At 35.6% G+C, this 16,097-nt stretch overlaps 1 protein-coding gene across 1 annotated transcript; it reads right to left on the bottom strand.

The window, feature by feature from the left end:
* Positions 1–11,052: 11,052 nt before the first annotated feature.
* LOC144440657 (coiled-coil-helix-coiled-coil-helix domain-containing protein 5-like) lies at positions 11,053–16,045 on the bottom strand. The gene is made up of 3 exons (XM_078130042.1): positions 16,028–16,045; positions 12,690–12,830; positions 11,053–11,236 (listed from the first exon to the last, which is right to left on the bottom strand). Coding segments are annotated over exons 1-3 (327 nt in total). The 5' UTR covers positions 16,030–16,045.
* Positions 16,046–16,097: the final 52 nt, after the last annotated feature.

The raw sequence follows: 16,097 nt of genomic DNA, 5'->3' as shown, positions 1-16,097 counted from the left end.
TATCTGTCAGTGGATATTTGAAGTGCTCAACTACACTGAATTTTTTCCCAAAATATCAAAATTTAGGAAATAACATGATTTGTTTTGGTTACGAATCATAATTAAATTTTCATCGAATTTAATTTTCAACGAAATTTGAAGCCTCCAACTTTAAAACACTGAAAGTCACATCACAACAATTTCTGTTCTCTTAGAAAATGTAATTTGCATAATTTGAAATAAAATGGTCATAGAATCTAATTTTAAAATTAATGAAATTTGAAGTCTTAAAATATACGGTAACCTGTTTCAGAAAAAAACACCAAAAAAGTCAGACAATGCTCTGGTTTATCGTTAGTCATTCATAATATCAAACCAAATTCCGTCGATATTTGTTCAATAAAATTTGGAGCATCAAACTGAGGTAAAACCATTTATCAAGGTATTACAGCACGCACTATACCATTGCATTATTTTGAACTTGTTATTGGCAAACTTATTCTCAAATTTTTAATTCTGGAGTCAAGAAAACTAACTAAGAAACAAACATTGTGTAAAACATTTAAGCGATTTTTCTTTCTCATGATTTTTGCACCAAAATTGGCTGACATGAGCTGATGAAAAATTGTTTTTTCGTCTTGTTTAAAAACAAGCAGTAGTGACCCATCAGCTCACTACTAATAACATTGTAACTTCATCTTTTGTCGTAAACCTCAGCCTCTTCTGCGGCACCGTCCAAGACACACCGGGAAGTGTCGCAGAAGAAATATTAGCTCTGATTTGCAAGAATGTCCAAATTTCACAGATATAGGAACACATCCGTAGTTATCACCTAGTACAAAGTACATCTTACTACCCACCCACATTAGTTGCTCAGTGATATCACTCAGCTTTACCAAGGAAAACCATAAATAGAAAAACCCATAAATTATTCACTTCTTACAGCCAAACAACAATTTCTTTACACAACATGTCAAATAAATGGCAGTCTTTGAACAAGAAAAGGTAAAACGAAATCAAACAAAGACAAATCGTAAATTATTCAATTCTTACAACCAAACTATATTTTCTTCAAATAATGCGTCAGACAAAATATTGTATCTTTGAACCATTCAAGGAGATCGCATATTAATTTGTTCCTTTTACAAATTTATTTTAATCATGGATTCAATTTTATGAAAGTCCGTTTTACTAAATGAATCAGGTGACAATATCTCTCCAGTAAAATGTAAATCAAAATCAACCCACACACACACACACACCAAATGTCAGGTTGGTGAAAATCTATTTTCACTTAAATGTTGCGTCGTTGGTTTTATCAATTTCGAAAGACTTATTATGAACTTGTTATTGAAACAGGAAAAGAGTCTGGTGCACTCAGAAATCATTTATTGGTATGTTGTTGATGAAGATATATTGAAAAGCTACAAGTGAGAGCCTGTGATGTTTGACTGCATGTTCGGATTGAAAATTTGTAGATAAGTTGATTGGATTTGAGAACCTGTTTAGATCAGTTGCAGACATTTCAAAATATACAATGTTTCAACGAATTACCTATTACTTTTATCAGTAGAAGATGAATACTAAAACGGGTTGAATCTTCAACTAGTTTCACAGTCAACAAGCTTTTTTAAGTTTCATACTGTTTGAGAACTTGCAGGCAATTGATCTCCGAATATGGATCATTAGATTTGTGAATCCCCCTCAAAATGACATTCCCCCCCTCCCCCCATAACTTGGAAATTGGGACATACTGGAATTACAAATACGACCAAGTTATCTCAAGTCAAAGATTCCCCCTTTTGTCTTTCATCTTTTTTTTTTTATTTCAGTGAAATTTTTGCTGGCAAGTAGGCAAATAGTTTAGGTCTTTTTTTTTTTTTTTGTAAAAGAAAATATCTGAATTGGTTTTACACGATTTTAGACACAAAGAAACCCCAAGGTCACAAAATCAATCTGAAAAAGGTCATGCCAACACCTTGAATCGTTGTTTCGTTGCAAACCAATAAATAAATTCGCAACATCTGTTGTGTAGTCATAAAAGAAACATTAGAACGGTTTTCCTGGCTGTATACGTACTATGAAAAATACCACCTGAAAACCATTCCATAGTGACCCAGGTGTGATCCAACATCTGTGGTTGGACTCCATCGGGATTCACACAACTCTCCGTAGATATGTAACAAACTTCAATTTGGAACCTTAGAGAATGCCGTGTCATAATGAAATTCAAAATAGATATTTCCTCCGTCTTTCCACACGTGAGATATCGGGGTCGCTACCTTCCAAAGGGAATTCCTAAATGCCATTATAATTTCTGCAAGGTAAATTATCGCACCACACACATATAAAGAGTAGGCGTTTGTTGAGTTATTAGTCTCTCAAAATGAAACTTTTATGATTTCTGTCGTTTTGTCATCACTTTCAATTTAAAATCACATTAAGTCACGTTTTAATACCAAACGGGTCTTATTTCTCATAATGCCCCGAGGGCTATAAGGTTTCCGTTTACCTCACCATCTAATATTTTTCTCTTAGTGTTTACATTTGCTGTCAAGATGACAACAGGATTTATTTTGTTATGGAGTAGGTTATCTTGTCCCTTATTCCTGTCTGATTGTAAACTTGGAGTAACTAATCACGGGTAACAATTTGTGGCAAAGTAGCTTCCCAGACTAAAACCATTTAATCTTGTTTTCCGTACGTATATAGGGAAATATTAGTCGTAGATCAAAGATCACGTCAGTGGATGTGATTAAAGATTTGACAACACTCGAAAGGAAGGTGATAAAATGAACAAGTTATCGTAAATCAAGGTTTGTTAATTAGCACACACCCTATTGTAGTACGACGTTACATCTAATCTGGGTCTTAGAGTTTGCTATGGGTCAGGATGTCAATAAAATTCAAGCGAATCCACTTTACTTTTAATGGTTATAACCCACGACTTGTAAAAACACCGGAGAGAACTCGATTTTGAATTTATATAAAGAAAATTTCTAAACTCGGGACAAGAACTTTCAAAATGAAGTGAAATTACTGATGGGGTAGTTGTATCCTAACTATCATTGTACAGTACACAGTACAGTACAGTACAGTACATCATACCGTTCTTGGTTTCCGTGGTGATGTACCTTTTAATTCATCAAATTTTTCTGAGCCTTTGTGGTGCAGTATATGATACTGTAACCACTATAAAGACAGGACCTAATTACTAGCTATAGATCTAATATTCGCTTGATTGGAATATTGATTTTGTGGTACTGCTATGAGTTGATGTCTTTATACTTGATTTGTGTATGTAGACTTTGCAATACCAACAATTATAGGGGGGGGGGGTCGATGGACTATTGAGTCGAGTTGTGGGGGTTAGGGGTGCAGTTGTGGGAGGGGGGGGGGGGCAGCAGTGTGCCCTCTAATGATAGCCAAATGTTGTTGTGAGTCAAAACGAGAAAAATTTGGATTTCTATGAGTCACCACATAGTAAGAGATAGGGGAAAACCAAATTTTGGTGAGTCACTATAAGTTGTGTGTGTGTCAGTGGCACATCAAATTGGCTTAGAGGGTACACTGGCGGACAGTGATCGCAACAAATAAGATAAAACATGTAAAATATGAAACTTTTCTGCTGAAACTTTGACAAGAATTCAATGAGATGGTTGAAACTTTTCCGTACACAAAACAGACTTTTCCGTTTCTTCTTTCAGCATAGACCAGTCTCAAGGATATCAACTGCCTTATAAATAATAAACTTGCCAAGTGATTCTTTCATCTTCAGTTTTTGATGTTTTCTTGCATGTAATTTTTCAACTGTCAATCATGAGGTCATATTACGATAGTGCCAAAACATTATTTCTTCCTACACTTTGTATTAGTATGCAGATTTTAACCTTTGACCTCATTTGTGTGTTGGGATGATTACTCCACTGAGATTATTATGATAGTTTGTGAAAGTAATGGATGTTTACTCCAGTGTGACTGTCAGTGTATTTTTAAACTCTGCTAATAATTCAAAACTGTTAATCCCAAAACTTGTGATGTATTTATGTCCTCCAAATGTAACTTTTCTTATCCAAATGTGTTGGTTTGTGAGATGTGATCTTGAGCTCTGTGTACGTTTGTTGTTTAACCTCTCCAATTAGCATTGGCATACAATAACTATCTTTCATGTATGAATATTCAGGATGTTATAAATTTATGCGAATAGTTCCAGTTGCCATGGTTATTGAGTTCTCCAGAAAAAAAAATTATGTATCAAGCGGAACATTGAAATCCGATTATTATAAATGCAGTTTTTACAATTTTATCAAAATGCATAATTTGCATAGATAAGAACTACAATTACTACTGCAAAAAAATGTTATCGAAATTGATAACTGTGCTATTTGGGTTGAAGAATTTTACTTCTGGCATCCCATAATACTTCCGCTGTACATTCAGAAATTAAAATGGGTCTTTATCTAACCTGACATGACTTGCTAATGATGAAATATATTTAATTCAAACTTTGGTGGCGTGTCTCATGATCCCAGTTGTCATTTTTCAGAAGTATACACACAGTTCAAAAGTAATCATTTTCTTGAACTTAAAGTTCAGAATTATGTATGTACACACACAATGTACAGCCCATAACTTTGCTGTCTCTAGGACTTGCTTGTCGGCTCAACATACCGATTTTCGTAGACCCAACTGGCAAGTGAGTCTTAGCGAATGTATTGTGGATGACCGAATGAATGTGAGTACAAAATTTGGCAAGCAACTTGAAGAAAATGTAAGACATACTTTACTTTTAAACATAATTTGTCGAAAATGGCGGCGATGTCGCGATTCTCGGCACTCTATGAATACAATAGAACAGAATAGGCTAACATTGCGGAGACCTCTGTGACTGTAATCTGGCTATTTAAAACTGAACGAACGTATATTGCGTAATTTTTCTAACATCTTAAATATGACATGTTAAATAACATACTAGTATTACACTCCTTCTGCTTCATGTACTTTTTTAGTCATAAAATAAAACTATTGATATAGGCAGCTAGATTTTAATGCGAAAAAATAACGAAAAAAGCGAAAGTTCTATTTTTTGTGTATTCTTGGTTTTTCAGGCTTACCATCAATAAAGTAACATTGTTTACAACCGAAAATGTACCCGAGTGGTTTTTATTTATTTGAATTGTTTGTTTGTTGTTGTTGTTTACGTGTTTGTTTATGTATAAGGCATTATGACATGACAACAGCTAGTTAACTATCGACTGGTTGACACAGACACACTATAACTACAACCCATTACACCGAAGTAACGCCTTTTCTGTATGTACCACAATCATTTATAGCATCCATATCAAGTACAACCCATAACACCTAAGTAAAGCATTTTCTGTATGTACCACAATCGTTTATAGCATCCATATCAAGTGTAAAAGTATACAGTTTCATTAACTATTGAACACATTAGAAAGGCCACATGCTAGGCTTGTAAATAAACCAATTGAAACAATATACCTTTACACTTGATATGAATGCTATAAATGAGTGTAGCACATAAAGTGCTTTACTTCAGTGTTACTTGTAATATGAATGCTATAAATGAGTGTAGCACATAAAGTGCTTTACTTCAGTGTTACTTGTAATATGAATGCTATAAATGAGTGTAGCACATAAAGTGCTTTACTTCAGTGTTACTCGTATTATCACAACATATAAGCTGTAATAAATTGGACATTACACTCACAGTAGGGTGGCATCTCTGATAGCATGTGTTCCTCAAGTGGCCACACATTCAATCTCATCCAGTGTTTACACTATCTTGATTACAGGGGTGATTATATCCACATATTCAAGATTCAAGACACTTCTATCACTCACTACTGTTATCTACCACACGCATCAACAATAGTTTTAGTTTGTGTCTATCTTAGGTTGCCAATGATAGCTTGCTTTCCGCAGTAGTATGACGTAAATAAGAAATGCTTGACCCAAGGAGTTGACACTCTAGACTGTAAGACTCATTTTGGTAGCACATCTATAAATCTACAGCCAAACTTAAAATAGTGTTGGGATTTTCAGATATTTACAATGGAATTCCAATTGACCAGCGTGAAAGGAATAGACACAACTGTGATTTTTAAGATAAATTCAATTGAAAAGACCCCTGTATATAAACAATTACACACTTCTTCGGAAAGTTCAATTCAAACAATCAATGCCAAGTGTGGTATCTGATAACAGGAAGTTGTTAAATACAAGACTCAATAATCTAGACTGAGCGAAGTTGACTTTACTAGAAACACTATTTTTATAGTCAATCTTGCAATATAATGGATTGAACCTGAGACTGAGATTGAACACAAGACATCTATTTTACGACCTCTCGTTATCAGATACCACACTTGGCGTTGATTGTTTGAATTGGACTTTCCAAAGAGTGTAATTGTTTATATACAGGGGTCTTATCAATTTAGTTTATCTTGAAAATCAAAGTTGTCTTTTCCTTTCAGGCTGGTCATTTGAATTTCATGTAATAGCGGTGACATCTATCAATCTACAGCCAAATTTAAAACAGTGTTTGGGTCGTCAGATCTTGGTGGCAGCTGATAAATCTACATCCAGGAAGTGGAAACTATTTGCTATTGTACATACACTAACAAACTTTTCACACATTTTTTAAAGCTTTTTGTAATGTATTTAGTTTCAAACACATTCTCGCAAGCCAGTTAGTGAGAGGCTCGTTAAGAACGTTGCCGTAAAACAGGCTGTGGTTTGCGATGATGTTACAAACACTGACAAACACTTTCACATTGTTTTTTCAAGTACAAAAAAATTTGGTAGAAATGTTTTATCAATAAAAATCCCAAATGAATGTCCAATTCTCGATCTCGTCCATATGGCAACTTTAAAATTATGAATTTTCAAGGTTTAGTAAATATTTTTATGATGATAATCTGTTCACTATGTTGTGGTATTACATCACACATAACATTAACACTAGACAACATACAATGGAGTCCTGGTCACTTTTATGTGAGAAGTTCATTTTAATAGACCCTTTGTCTTTTTATAATTACAAACTTTCAAACCTCGGACCAATATCTGGTCAGATTACACTGCGAAAACACTGATTTTCATCCAAATATGTTTACAGTTGATCATACCTCCAGATATCTTGAAAAGTACCTCTACATTGGAGCACTTGCATATCAGGTGATGAAAATGTGATGAATGCTGAGCATTTGAGCATGCCAACAAACGTGTTTTTTTTTGTTCTTTTGTTTTTATAGAAAAAAACAAATGTTTTTGGAAAATGAACTATAGAGGGCGACAAATCACTCATCAATAAGTCGTACATCAAACTGAACTTGTTGAAAAGGTACTTTATTTGTTCAATCCCTGAATCTTTGGTAAATAGATATAAACTTTGAAGTTGCACCATATTCATATCATTCACACCACAAATAAGTAAAGTTTTAGTAACTTTAGCATCAAGTTGCATACAGAAGGCATCTAATTCACCATTCCCAGTAGCTGTAACCATATATTCACTAATTTTTCTGAATTTTGCGTTGAAAAGTACTCTTAACTTTTACAAGAAACCATTCTGATGAGCTGGATTATATCTCTCAACTTGTCGCTGGTGGCACTGTGTACACTGCCTTGATGTCCATATGTAAACAATGATGACAGAGGTAAGCTCCAAATACTTGTTTGTCGACAATTTTTTGAGGAATAATAGCTGGTTTTGATCATCACTGGATGATCATACTTGCTTCAACAAGGAAAACATAAATGATGAAAAGAAATGAGACAAGAAATTATGAAAAAAGTTCATGTTACGCCAAAAAAAGAAAGAATTGTTTCTGGTCAGGGCAGTCTGTCTAAAATGGTGCGACGATGCGAATTTTTTTTTTTTAATTCTCAACAAACCTGTCACTCAGTCTTCTATTTATGGCAGTTACTGTTCTTTTTATTTACTACTTTCATTTGCCTGCTTATGATTGGCTCTGCAGTTGTCTTCACTGAAGTAGGGAGGGTTATTTTTGTTTTTCCCCACAGATCTGCAGACTGCATGGACTGGACAAACACACAAAAAAAGACCAACGCGAGAGTAGTTAAGTGAGGCACGCTCTGACCAGAAACAATTCTTTTTTTTTTTGGCCTTACAACTATTGTGGAACACATAATCATGACCTCAAAGTCAGAGAGCAAATTCATGAACTTCACTGACTTATCACCAAATAGCTGTCTAACTCTGAAAATCTACATAAGATTCTAGAACTAGATTTGAAAAAAAAAAGTTTTAATGTAAAAAAAAAATTCTTGTGGAAAATGAAGCTGTATTGGTCTTCTAATACATCATACTCCAATTTATCAGAAAGACAAAAGATTGTACAATCTGGCCACTTGGAGTGCTATTCAGCAGCAGTTTTGAGACCATTTTTCAGTGTGTCATGGCAAACGTTTGTGGCATTGTAAACCAGTCAAAAGATTCTGCTAAGTTGATTTCAGATCAAGTAAATTTCAGGAACGCAAGGAATTGTTTTAGCTACATTTTGTTGGGCGCCCTCTTGTGGCACTTCTTTCGAAAATGACTGGAATATGGTATATTTGAGAATGAACTATGTTAGACGAAAATATTTGGTGGAAAATGATATTAAAAGTACAAAATGTCACATGACAATCACATGACAATATAACTTATTTTAATCAGTAATTGTACATTCCTTTTCAGCTGCTATATGCCTATTTATAAATTCTGGTATGCATTGTTACTTGCAAGCTACTAACCTTTGAACTTTAAACTTTGAACTTTCCAGTGAGGTAGAAGCAAGACTTGTTTCTAGACAAGAATAACATTACTAGGTTTACATATTTCAGTTAAATTCAAATACTTTATCTCAGGCCTAAGACAATAAGACATTCCATGACACATTGCGATCAAGACATAGACGCACACACACACACACACACACACACACACACACACACACACACACTCTCTCTCTCTCTCTCTCTCTCTCTGTCTCTCTGTCTGTCTGTCTGTCTGTCTGTCTGTATGTCTGTCTCTCTCACACACACACACACACAGCCAGACACAGACAGACAGACATGCACTCATACACATCCATAACCATGTGAATGCACTTACTCACTCTCACTCACAGACACACAGACACACAGACACACTCACTCACTCACTCACTCACTCACTCACTCACTCACTCACTCACTCACTCACTCACTCACTCACTCACTCACACACACACACACACACACACACACACACGCACATGTACAGACATAGACACATGTACATCATTCATTTGTTGAATCACATTTCTTGCAATTGCTGTATCTAATTGTTTCTTTCATCAGTTTCTGTTATTAAAATACTGAGAGTTTCACAACTTTTTCTTTTAAGATAGATTAAACCATAAAAATTCACTATAGTACATCAACAAAAAGCACAAAACGCTTCTTTGGTCACTGATCTGTAAATTTCCAAAAATTATAGCACCATCACAACAAAATACTAGTTCACACAAAATTTAGAGAAAGTGACGTACAAAACATGCCTCTACAATGGCAAACATCAGAGAAAAGGAATTCTTGGGCCTAAAATAAAGTATTTTATAATTTCAAAAGTTAAGTAAAAAAAAACATAGTGAACTTCTTACTACCAAATCACAGATGACTGTAAATTTGAATGGACCAATAGGATGCAGCTGTATCTGTCATCAGCCAATCATATTCAATCAACCAGTCACCCTATCTTATAGTTTATTGCATACAGGTTGGAGTCAGACCATTTCTTCTAAAAATATTTGATTGGTAAATCGTTAATCGTTTTTTGCTGGTTTCTCTGTTGGTAAAAACAAAAGGAACGTACTGGTGTAAGATTGAGGTGATTTTTGCAATAAGGAAAAATGGAATATTGAGGTCTCTTTCAGCTCTATTTTTAATTAATTTACATTTCAATTAAGACCATTTTTTACACGATATCTAAATATTGTCAGAAAGGCCACTTTGTATGGTTTAAAAATAAAAAAATAAACTGTGAGCATTCTTTTGTGTGCGTGTGTGTGTTTGTGTGTGTGTGTGTGTGTGTGTGTGTGTGTGTGTGCGCGTGTATGTGCGCGTGTGTATGGCTGTTGCTGTGTGTGTATGTGTTTGTTTGTGTGTGTGTGGGGGGGGGTGTGGCTGTTTCTCTCTGTGTGTATGTGTGGCTGTTGCTGTGTGTGTGTGTGTGTGTGTGTGTGTGTGTGTGTGTGTGTGTGTGTGTGTGTGTGTGTGTGTGTGTGTGTGTGTGTGTGTGGCTGTTTGTGGGTACCTGTGTGCATCCATGATAGCGATATGTTTGGCAATACATCATATCATTATTATTACACATACACCAGTGATTACTTGCACCGGTGCACACGCATACAAGTGGTATTTGTACTACAGCGCAATACTGAAAACATTATTGTGTACATGTATGTAAATGATATGCAAATGATATGCAAGAGATAGCAATTCTTGTTCTACATGAAAGCATTTGATCACACAGTATGATTTTTATGCAAATTTGCCTTTTGGATAAAACATATGTAACAATAAGAGAACTCCATATGTGAGTACCACTGAAATGTAGACACTCCTGGTATTTGCACTCATGCTTGCAGTATTTTCTGCTGCGCTTTCACTCGCTACAATCATGAAAGTAAGACTGCAGAGAAAACTACAAAGACTTGTGCAAATTCCATGAGTACATCATGGGGTTCTAGCTGTCACTTTCTGGTTATCAGAGAGAAGACGCTATGTATTGGTATCCCTTGGCAACAAGGAGTGCCACCAAGAGCAGATTTTCCACCTGAAGAATGGGCCAGAATTATTCAAAAAGAAGTTGATCGTCTTCTCTGCAAAAGTTGAAAAAGTTAATATGGCTGCTTTTTTTTTCTTTTTTTGGACAGAGTTCTTTGGAACCCATTTACCCTAGATTCAGATACCCTCATCACACATCATGTTTCTTTTGACAATGGCTGCCATCTCAGTAACCAAAACATGCAATGATGGAAGGGCCACAATTACCCATTGCTACATCTCACCTTGTTGAGATTTTAACGTCTTCTCCAAGTTTATTGCTGCGTTATCAGCACACTCTAAAAACTTGAGTAAAGTAGGCACACAATTATCAACCTTGTCTGGGTTTTCTTTTAAACAGACATCATACGCTGCAAATTCCTCACTACATTTAGTCTTCACGTTCTGAACTCCAGGGCTATGAACACACACAAAAAAAGGGAAATCTGTCAGATTAAACTGTCCACATAATATGGATTAGGATTGGGTACTCATTTTGGATTATGAATTTATAAAACAATTTTATCATGGCTTCCTACTTGAAAAAATCAATGTGAAACAACATATGCCAAGTCCTTGGTTGTAACTTAATAAATTGTAAAATACTAATAAATGTGTAAAATCTTTGTTATTGTATGTCGTACAATAACAAACTTTTTATGCATTTTTTTTAGCTTTTTGCAATTTATTGAGTTACAAACACAGACTTTGTCTATGTTGTTTCACTTTGATTTTTCAAGTAAGAAGCCATGATAAAATTGTTTTATAAATTAAAAAAATTAAAAATAAATACCATATCCTTATCCATACGGCCACTTTTAATATTAAATCTTTTTCATAGTCACATTACTGTTGTTCAATGATCACCCTGTCATTGTCAATTTGCACTGAAAATTGTACAGAATCTAATGTAAACAAAATAACAAAAAAATTGCCAATAAATTACATCACACATGGTATAATACAACTGTCATATACTCATTTGCATTCAAGCTAGGGAGTTAGGGTGAGGGTTAGGTTAGGAGAGGAATAGGGTAAGACTCCCTAGCATAACCTTGATTGGCAATACTAGAAAAGAACAGTGGACTGACTAACTAGAAACTTATTTGCGTTCAAGCTAGGGAGTTATGAGGGTTAGAGTTAAGTCAGGGATCAATCTGATGAAAATCTGATGTAGGGAACTTGGCACGATTTAACGCCTACTTTTATTGTCATTTGTTCTTTTTGTTCTGTGAACACCTTGTACAATTATCTCGTACTTGTGTGTGTAGCCAACCAGAATCCCTCTTACAATATAACACTCGACATTAAAAATTAAACAAACAGAACCACCAAACAATAAGATCACCACAGTCTGCACTCTGCGCTCACAATCTCTTTTCGAACAGAGCATTCTGAAGTACTGTACCACATATGTTTCGGCGCATTACACAATTCTCATTTTGTTGAGTAAATCTACTCAACTGTCGCGTTTTGTCCAAGACTTGCTATGGTATATCGTGTCAGATGTAGGTATCAGGTGATCACAGAACAAAAAAAAAAAACGACAATGAAAGTAGGAGGTAAATAAAGAAATGGCACCGAGTTCACTACATCAGATTTTAATCAGATTGATTCTGGGACAAGAATAGTTTTAGAATGTCACTCCCTTGTATACTCCATACTCCTGATTTGTGTTGCCTTCCATGGTTGGACTTAATCAGCTGCTGTTTTATGTACAAGCGCCCCCCCCAAAAAAAAAAAACAAAACAAAAAAACAAAAAAACAAAAAAACAAAAAAAAAAAACAAAACAAAAAAAACAAAAAAAAAAAAACCTTCACACACACACACACACACACACACACACACACACACACATACTTATACTTACTGTGAGGAGGAACATTCTGTTAACCTAGCTTTATACTGGTTACATTTGACGTGCCAATCACCAGGGTTGTTTTGTACACACTCTCCGAACGTGTCTAGTTCATTCTTACAATACTTGGATACTATCTGCATAATAATATCCCTGTCAAATAAACATTAAATTTTAAAAAATAGAACATCTTGCCAGAAGTCAACAAATTAATGAGGACTAACAAAATTATAAAATCTTGGGGTATGTCACAGTGTATGATTATTGACCATAGATGTTGGAGAAGACTCCCTTCTCTAATGTCTATGCATATTACAATGTATGGTTAGCCTGCTCAGACCAGTCCCTCTGGCTCACTGCATGAAAGCCTGGTTTTTCTGGTTCCGTATACATGACGGCCACACAATGGAATTGCAGTGAATCCGGAATCGCTGCAATACGGCGTATTCCGGTTATCAAACTTCCGGTTGTTTCGCAGGAAAGTATCGCGAGAGGGTGCACCATATCTGACAAAGTGAGGGCCAGAATTTTCGTCATGGCATCTAATAGTATGGCGATGTATGAAGCTGTCAACAAAATGGGCGTAAAAGAACTCCGTGCATTCATAAAAGAGTGGAAAATTACTACTTCTAAATCTACTAGATATCGCCAGAAATGCTGTCAACCTTGGTCTTGAAACACTAGAAAATGATAATTTTCTGAGAGAACGGAAGAGGAGACGAATAGTGGATGTCAAGCATCAAAAGATAGAACTAATCGACAGCGGAAACATTGAAAGTTGGACGGAGGACCTTCGAAATATACCCGATGTAGACATGATAAACATATTTCTTTACCTTACTGGTGTCTGTTGCTTGACAAAAGAACGATTAGAAAATTACAAATCTGACAACAGCTTCCAATCTGATTAAAATCAGATGTAGATGTTGGCTGATCGTTCATTGCTATTTTACCTTCGTTATTTTGCCTGAATTGACCTTCTTGGTACATGTTTACATTTTTTAGCTTGCCTGATCGCCTCCTCTACGATCAGGCTAAAAAATGTAAACATGTACCAAGAAAAATAATATCAGGCAAAATAACGAAGGTAAAATAGCAATGAACGAATAGCCGACATCTACATCGGATTTTAATCAGATTGAACAGCTTCCAGCTACAGTCATTGCAATACTGAGAGTTCGGTCGACAATTACCAAGCCACATGTTTATATTGTAACTGATGTCGCCGCATACTTAGGCCTTTCTTGTTTATTAGAACAGTGGTGTAGCACCACGGGTGAAATCATAAAACTTTGTCCGGAAAAAAACATTTCATGTACTGGTTATAAGTTGGCATAAACATATTTGTATTGATATACTCATCTTTACTATCACACTTTGGTTAGCTTGCTATTCTTCATTCAGGACCATCAGTGTATAAAAAAAACCATCGAAGTCGGCAACGAATCATAAATATTGTTATTGTGATTGATGTACCACACCGCCCACCCCTTCAATGAATCGGCCTTCCATGTAACGTTTACGTGGTTCACTCATCATACCATGTCTTATACCGATCTGATTAAAATCCGATGTAGATGTCGGCTGATCGTTTATTGCTATTTTACCTTCGTTATTTTGCCTGAATTGACCTTCGTGGTACATGTTTACGTTTTTGTCCTGATCGGTAGAGGAGGTGATCAAACATGTACCACGAAGGTCAATTCAGGCACAATAACGAAAGTAAAATAGCAATGAACGATTAGCCGACATCTACATCGGATTTTAATCAGATTGGTTTTATACAAGCTGCAATAACTGTAGCGTATATTGTGATTTTGAGGGTTCTTTCCTCTGTTTTTGTACCTTTTTCCGTTCCGATGTTTGACTGGAAGCAATCGCTACAATTTCTCCAACGGTAACGCAAATGGACGAGGTCACACTGAAAACGTGAGTGAGATGTCAGTGTACTACCCGTTTCAAAATGTTGCTACTTTTGGGTTTTCCTCACGGTCGAATTGCAGAGCCAAACTTACGCGAAATATTAGGAGAACAAGAGGTTAATTTGCTATTTCGTTATTTGATGGGCGATAATGCAATATTATAGCGTAAAGTTACGGGGAATGACAGAAAATCTTTAGTCAGTGGTTACGATGCCTATAGACTCTATGCTTTGCAACAATGCTCTACAATTCTGGCCCTCACTTCCGGTTCTAAAACAGCGCCCCTAGTGGCCAAACAATCATATCTTTTATCTTTTCGGGGCTTCTTCGATAACCGGAATACGGCGTATTCTGTTGTATGATCGTCATGTATACGGAACCAGAAACGCCACTCTTCCATGCAGTGGCTGTGGACAGACTTTAAAAACTGAAAGCTGGTATATAGACCAGCTACAAGGTTGTATATCAGTAACACATTTTTGTCATCATGAACACATCATATCTATATATACTAATACTATGTGCCCATGTCATTTCTCTATCTGTTGACAAGGCACAAGCTAGCTGTAGTCAGAGTTGAACTGAGTTGAGTTCTGTTAGTCTAGTTCCTGACAATGAAGACAATGGTGTAAAATCGGAATATGGTCATCAGGAAACTATCTAGACTAAGTTCTGTTGTCACCATGAGTTTTCATTTTTAATTCTTTTGTATTTTTGAAGACTTAATCCATGAAATTAGGAGACCACAAAGTTGTAACTTGAAGTTTCATGGTTTTATGATCTTAAGTACGTCTTCTAAAGATCACAAAAGCAAAAAACTCTGAAGTATGACGTACCACCTCGTAAGTTTTAGGATTAAGTCTACAATGCTCTGCTACTAATATTGCATCGGTTCTCCCCAGTGAGACACCTTTATTTAAGTCATATATATATATATATATATATATATATATATATATATATATATATATATATACACACACACACACACACACACACACACATTAGTATTTGTGTGAGTATACACACACATAAGTATGTATAAAGGAGAAAACATTTCTCTCCAATGTTTATGATACATTAACATACACACAACACATGCAGCAAAAAAATTGAATTACATGTACATACATTTGGTTTGTACGTGAATGCAATCACACTGACCAAACAAACCTTAGTCCGCACTCAAGTCAAACTTAAGCTTGTCTCACATGTTAGACTTGAGAGACCGGCCGGTGAGGAAAGGTTACATCACACATCAATTCTAAACATTTCACTGGTTGAGGAAAACTAAAACTTATATGGAAGTGACACTGAAAGTCTAAGACACTTTGAACTTGTTAGATATAATACGCATACTGTGGAATAACTTAAAACGAATTCTGATCACAAAATTAGTTTTGAGTCGATATTTAAAGGACAACTCACATGTTAGCTGCGTTCACGTGAAACTCTTCGTGATGGGTACCCCTATCGCAGGGATATTTGTCACGGAGAA

This window comes from Glandiceps talaboti, chromosome 10 (genome assembly GCF_964340395.1).
Source record: "Glandiceps talaboti chromosome 10, keGlaTala1.1, whole genome shotgun sequence".
Classification (NCBI taxonomy): Eukaryota; Metazoa; Hemichordata; class Enteropneusta; family Spengelidae; genus Glandiceps; species Glandiceps talaboti.
The sequence above is the reverse complement of the archived record's forward strand: the minus strand, read 5'-3'. Positions and strand labels throughout refer to the sequence as shown.

Excerpts from the sequence above, each read along its gene's own strand:
- LOC144440657 (XM_078130042.1), bottom strand. Across the intron at positions 11,237-12,689 it reads ACAGAATGTTCCTCCTCACA|CCCTGGAGTTCAGAACGTGA; the intron begins GTAAGTATAAGT and ends GTGTGTTCATAG.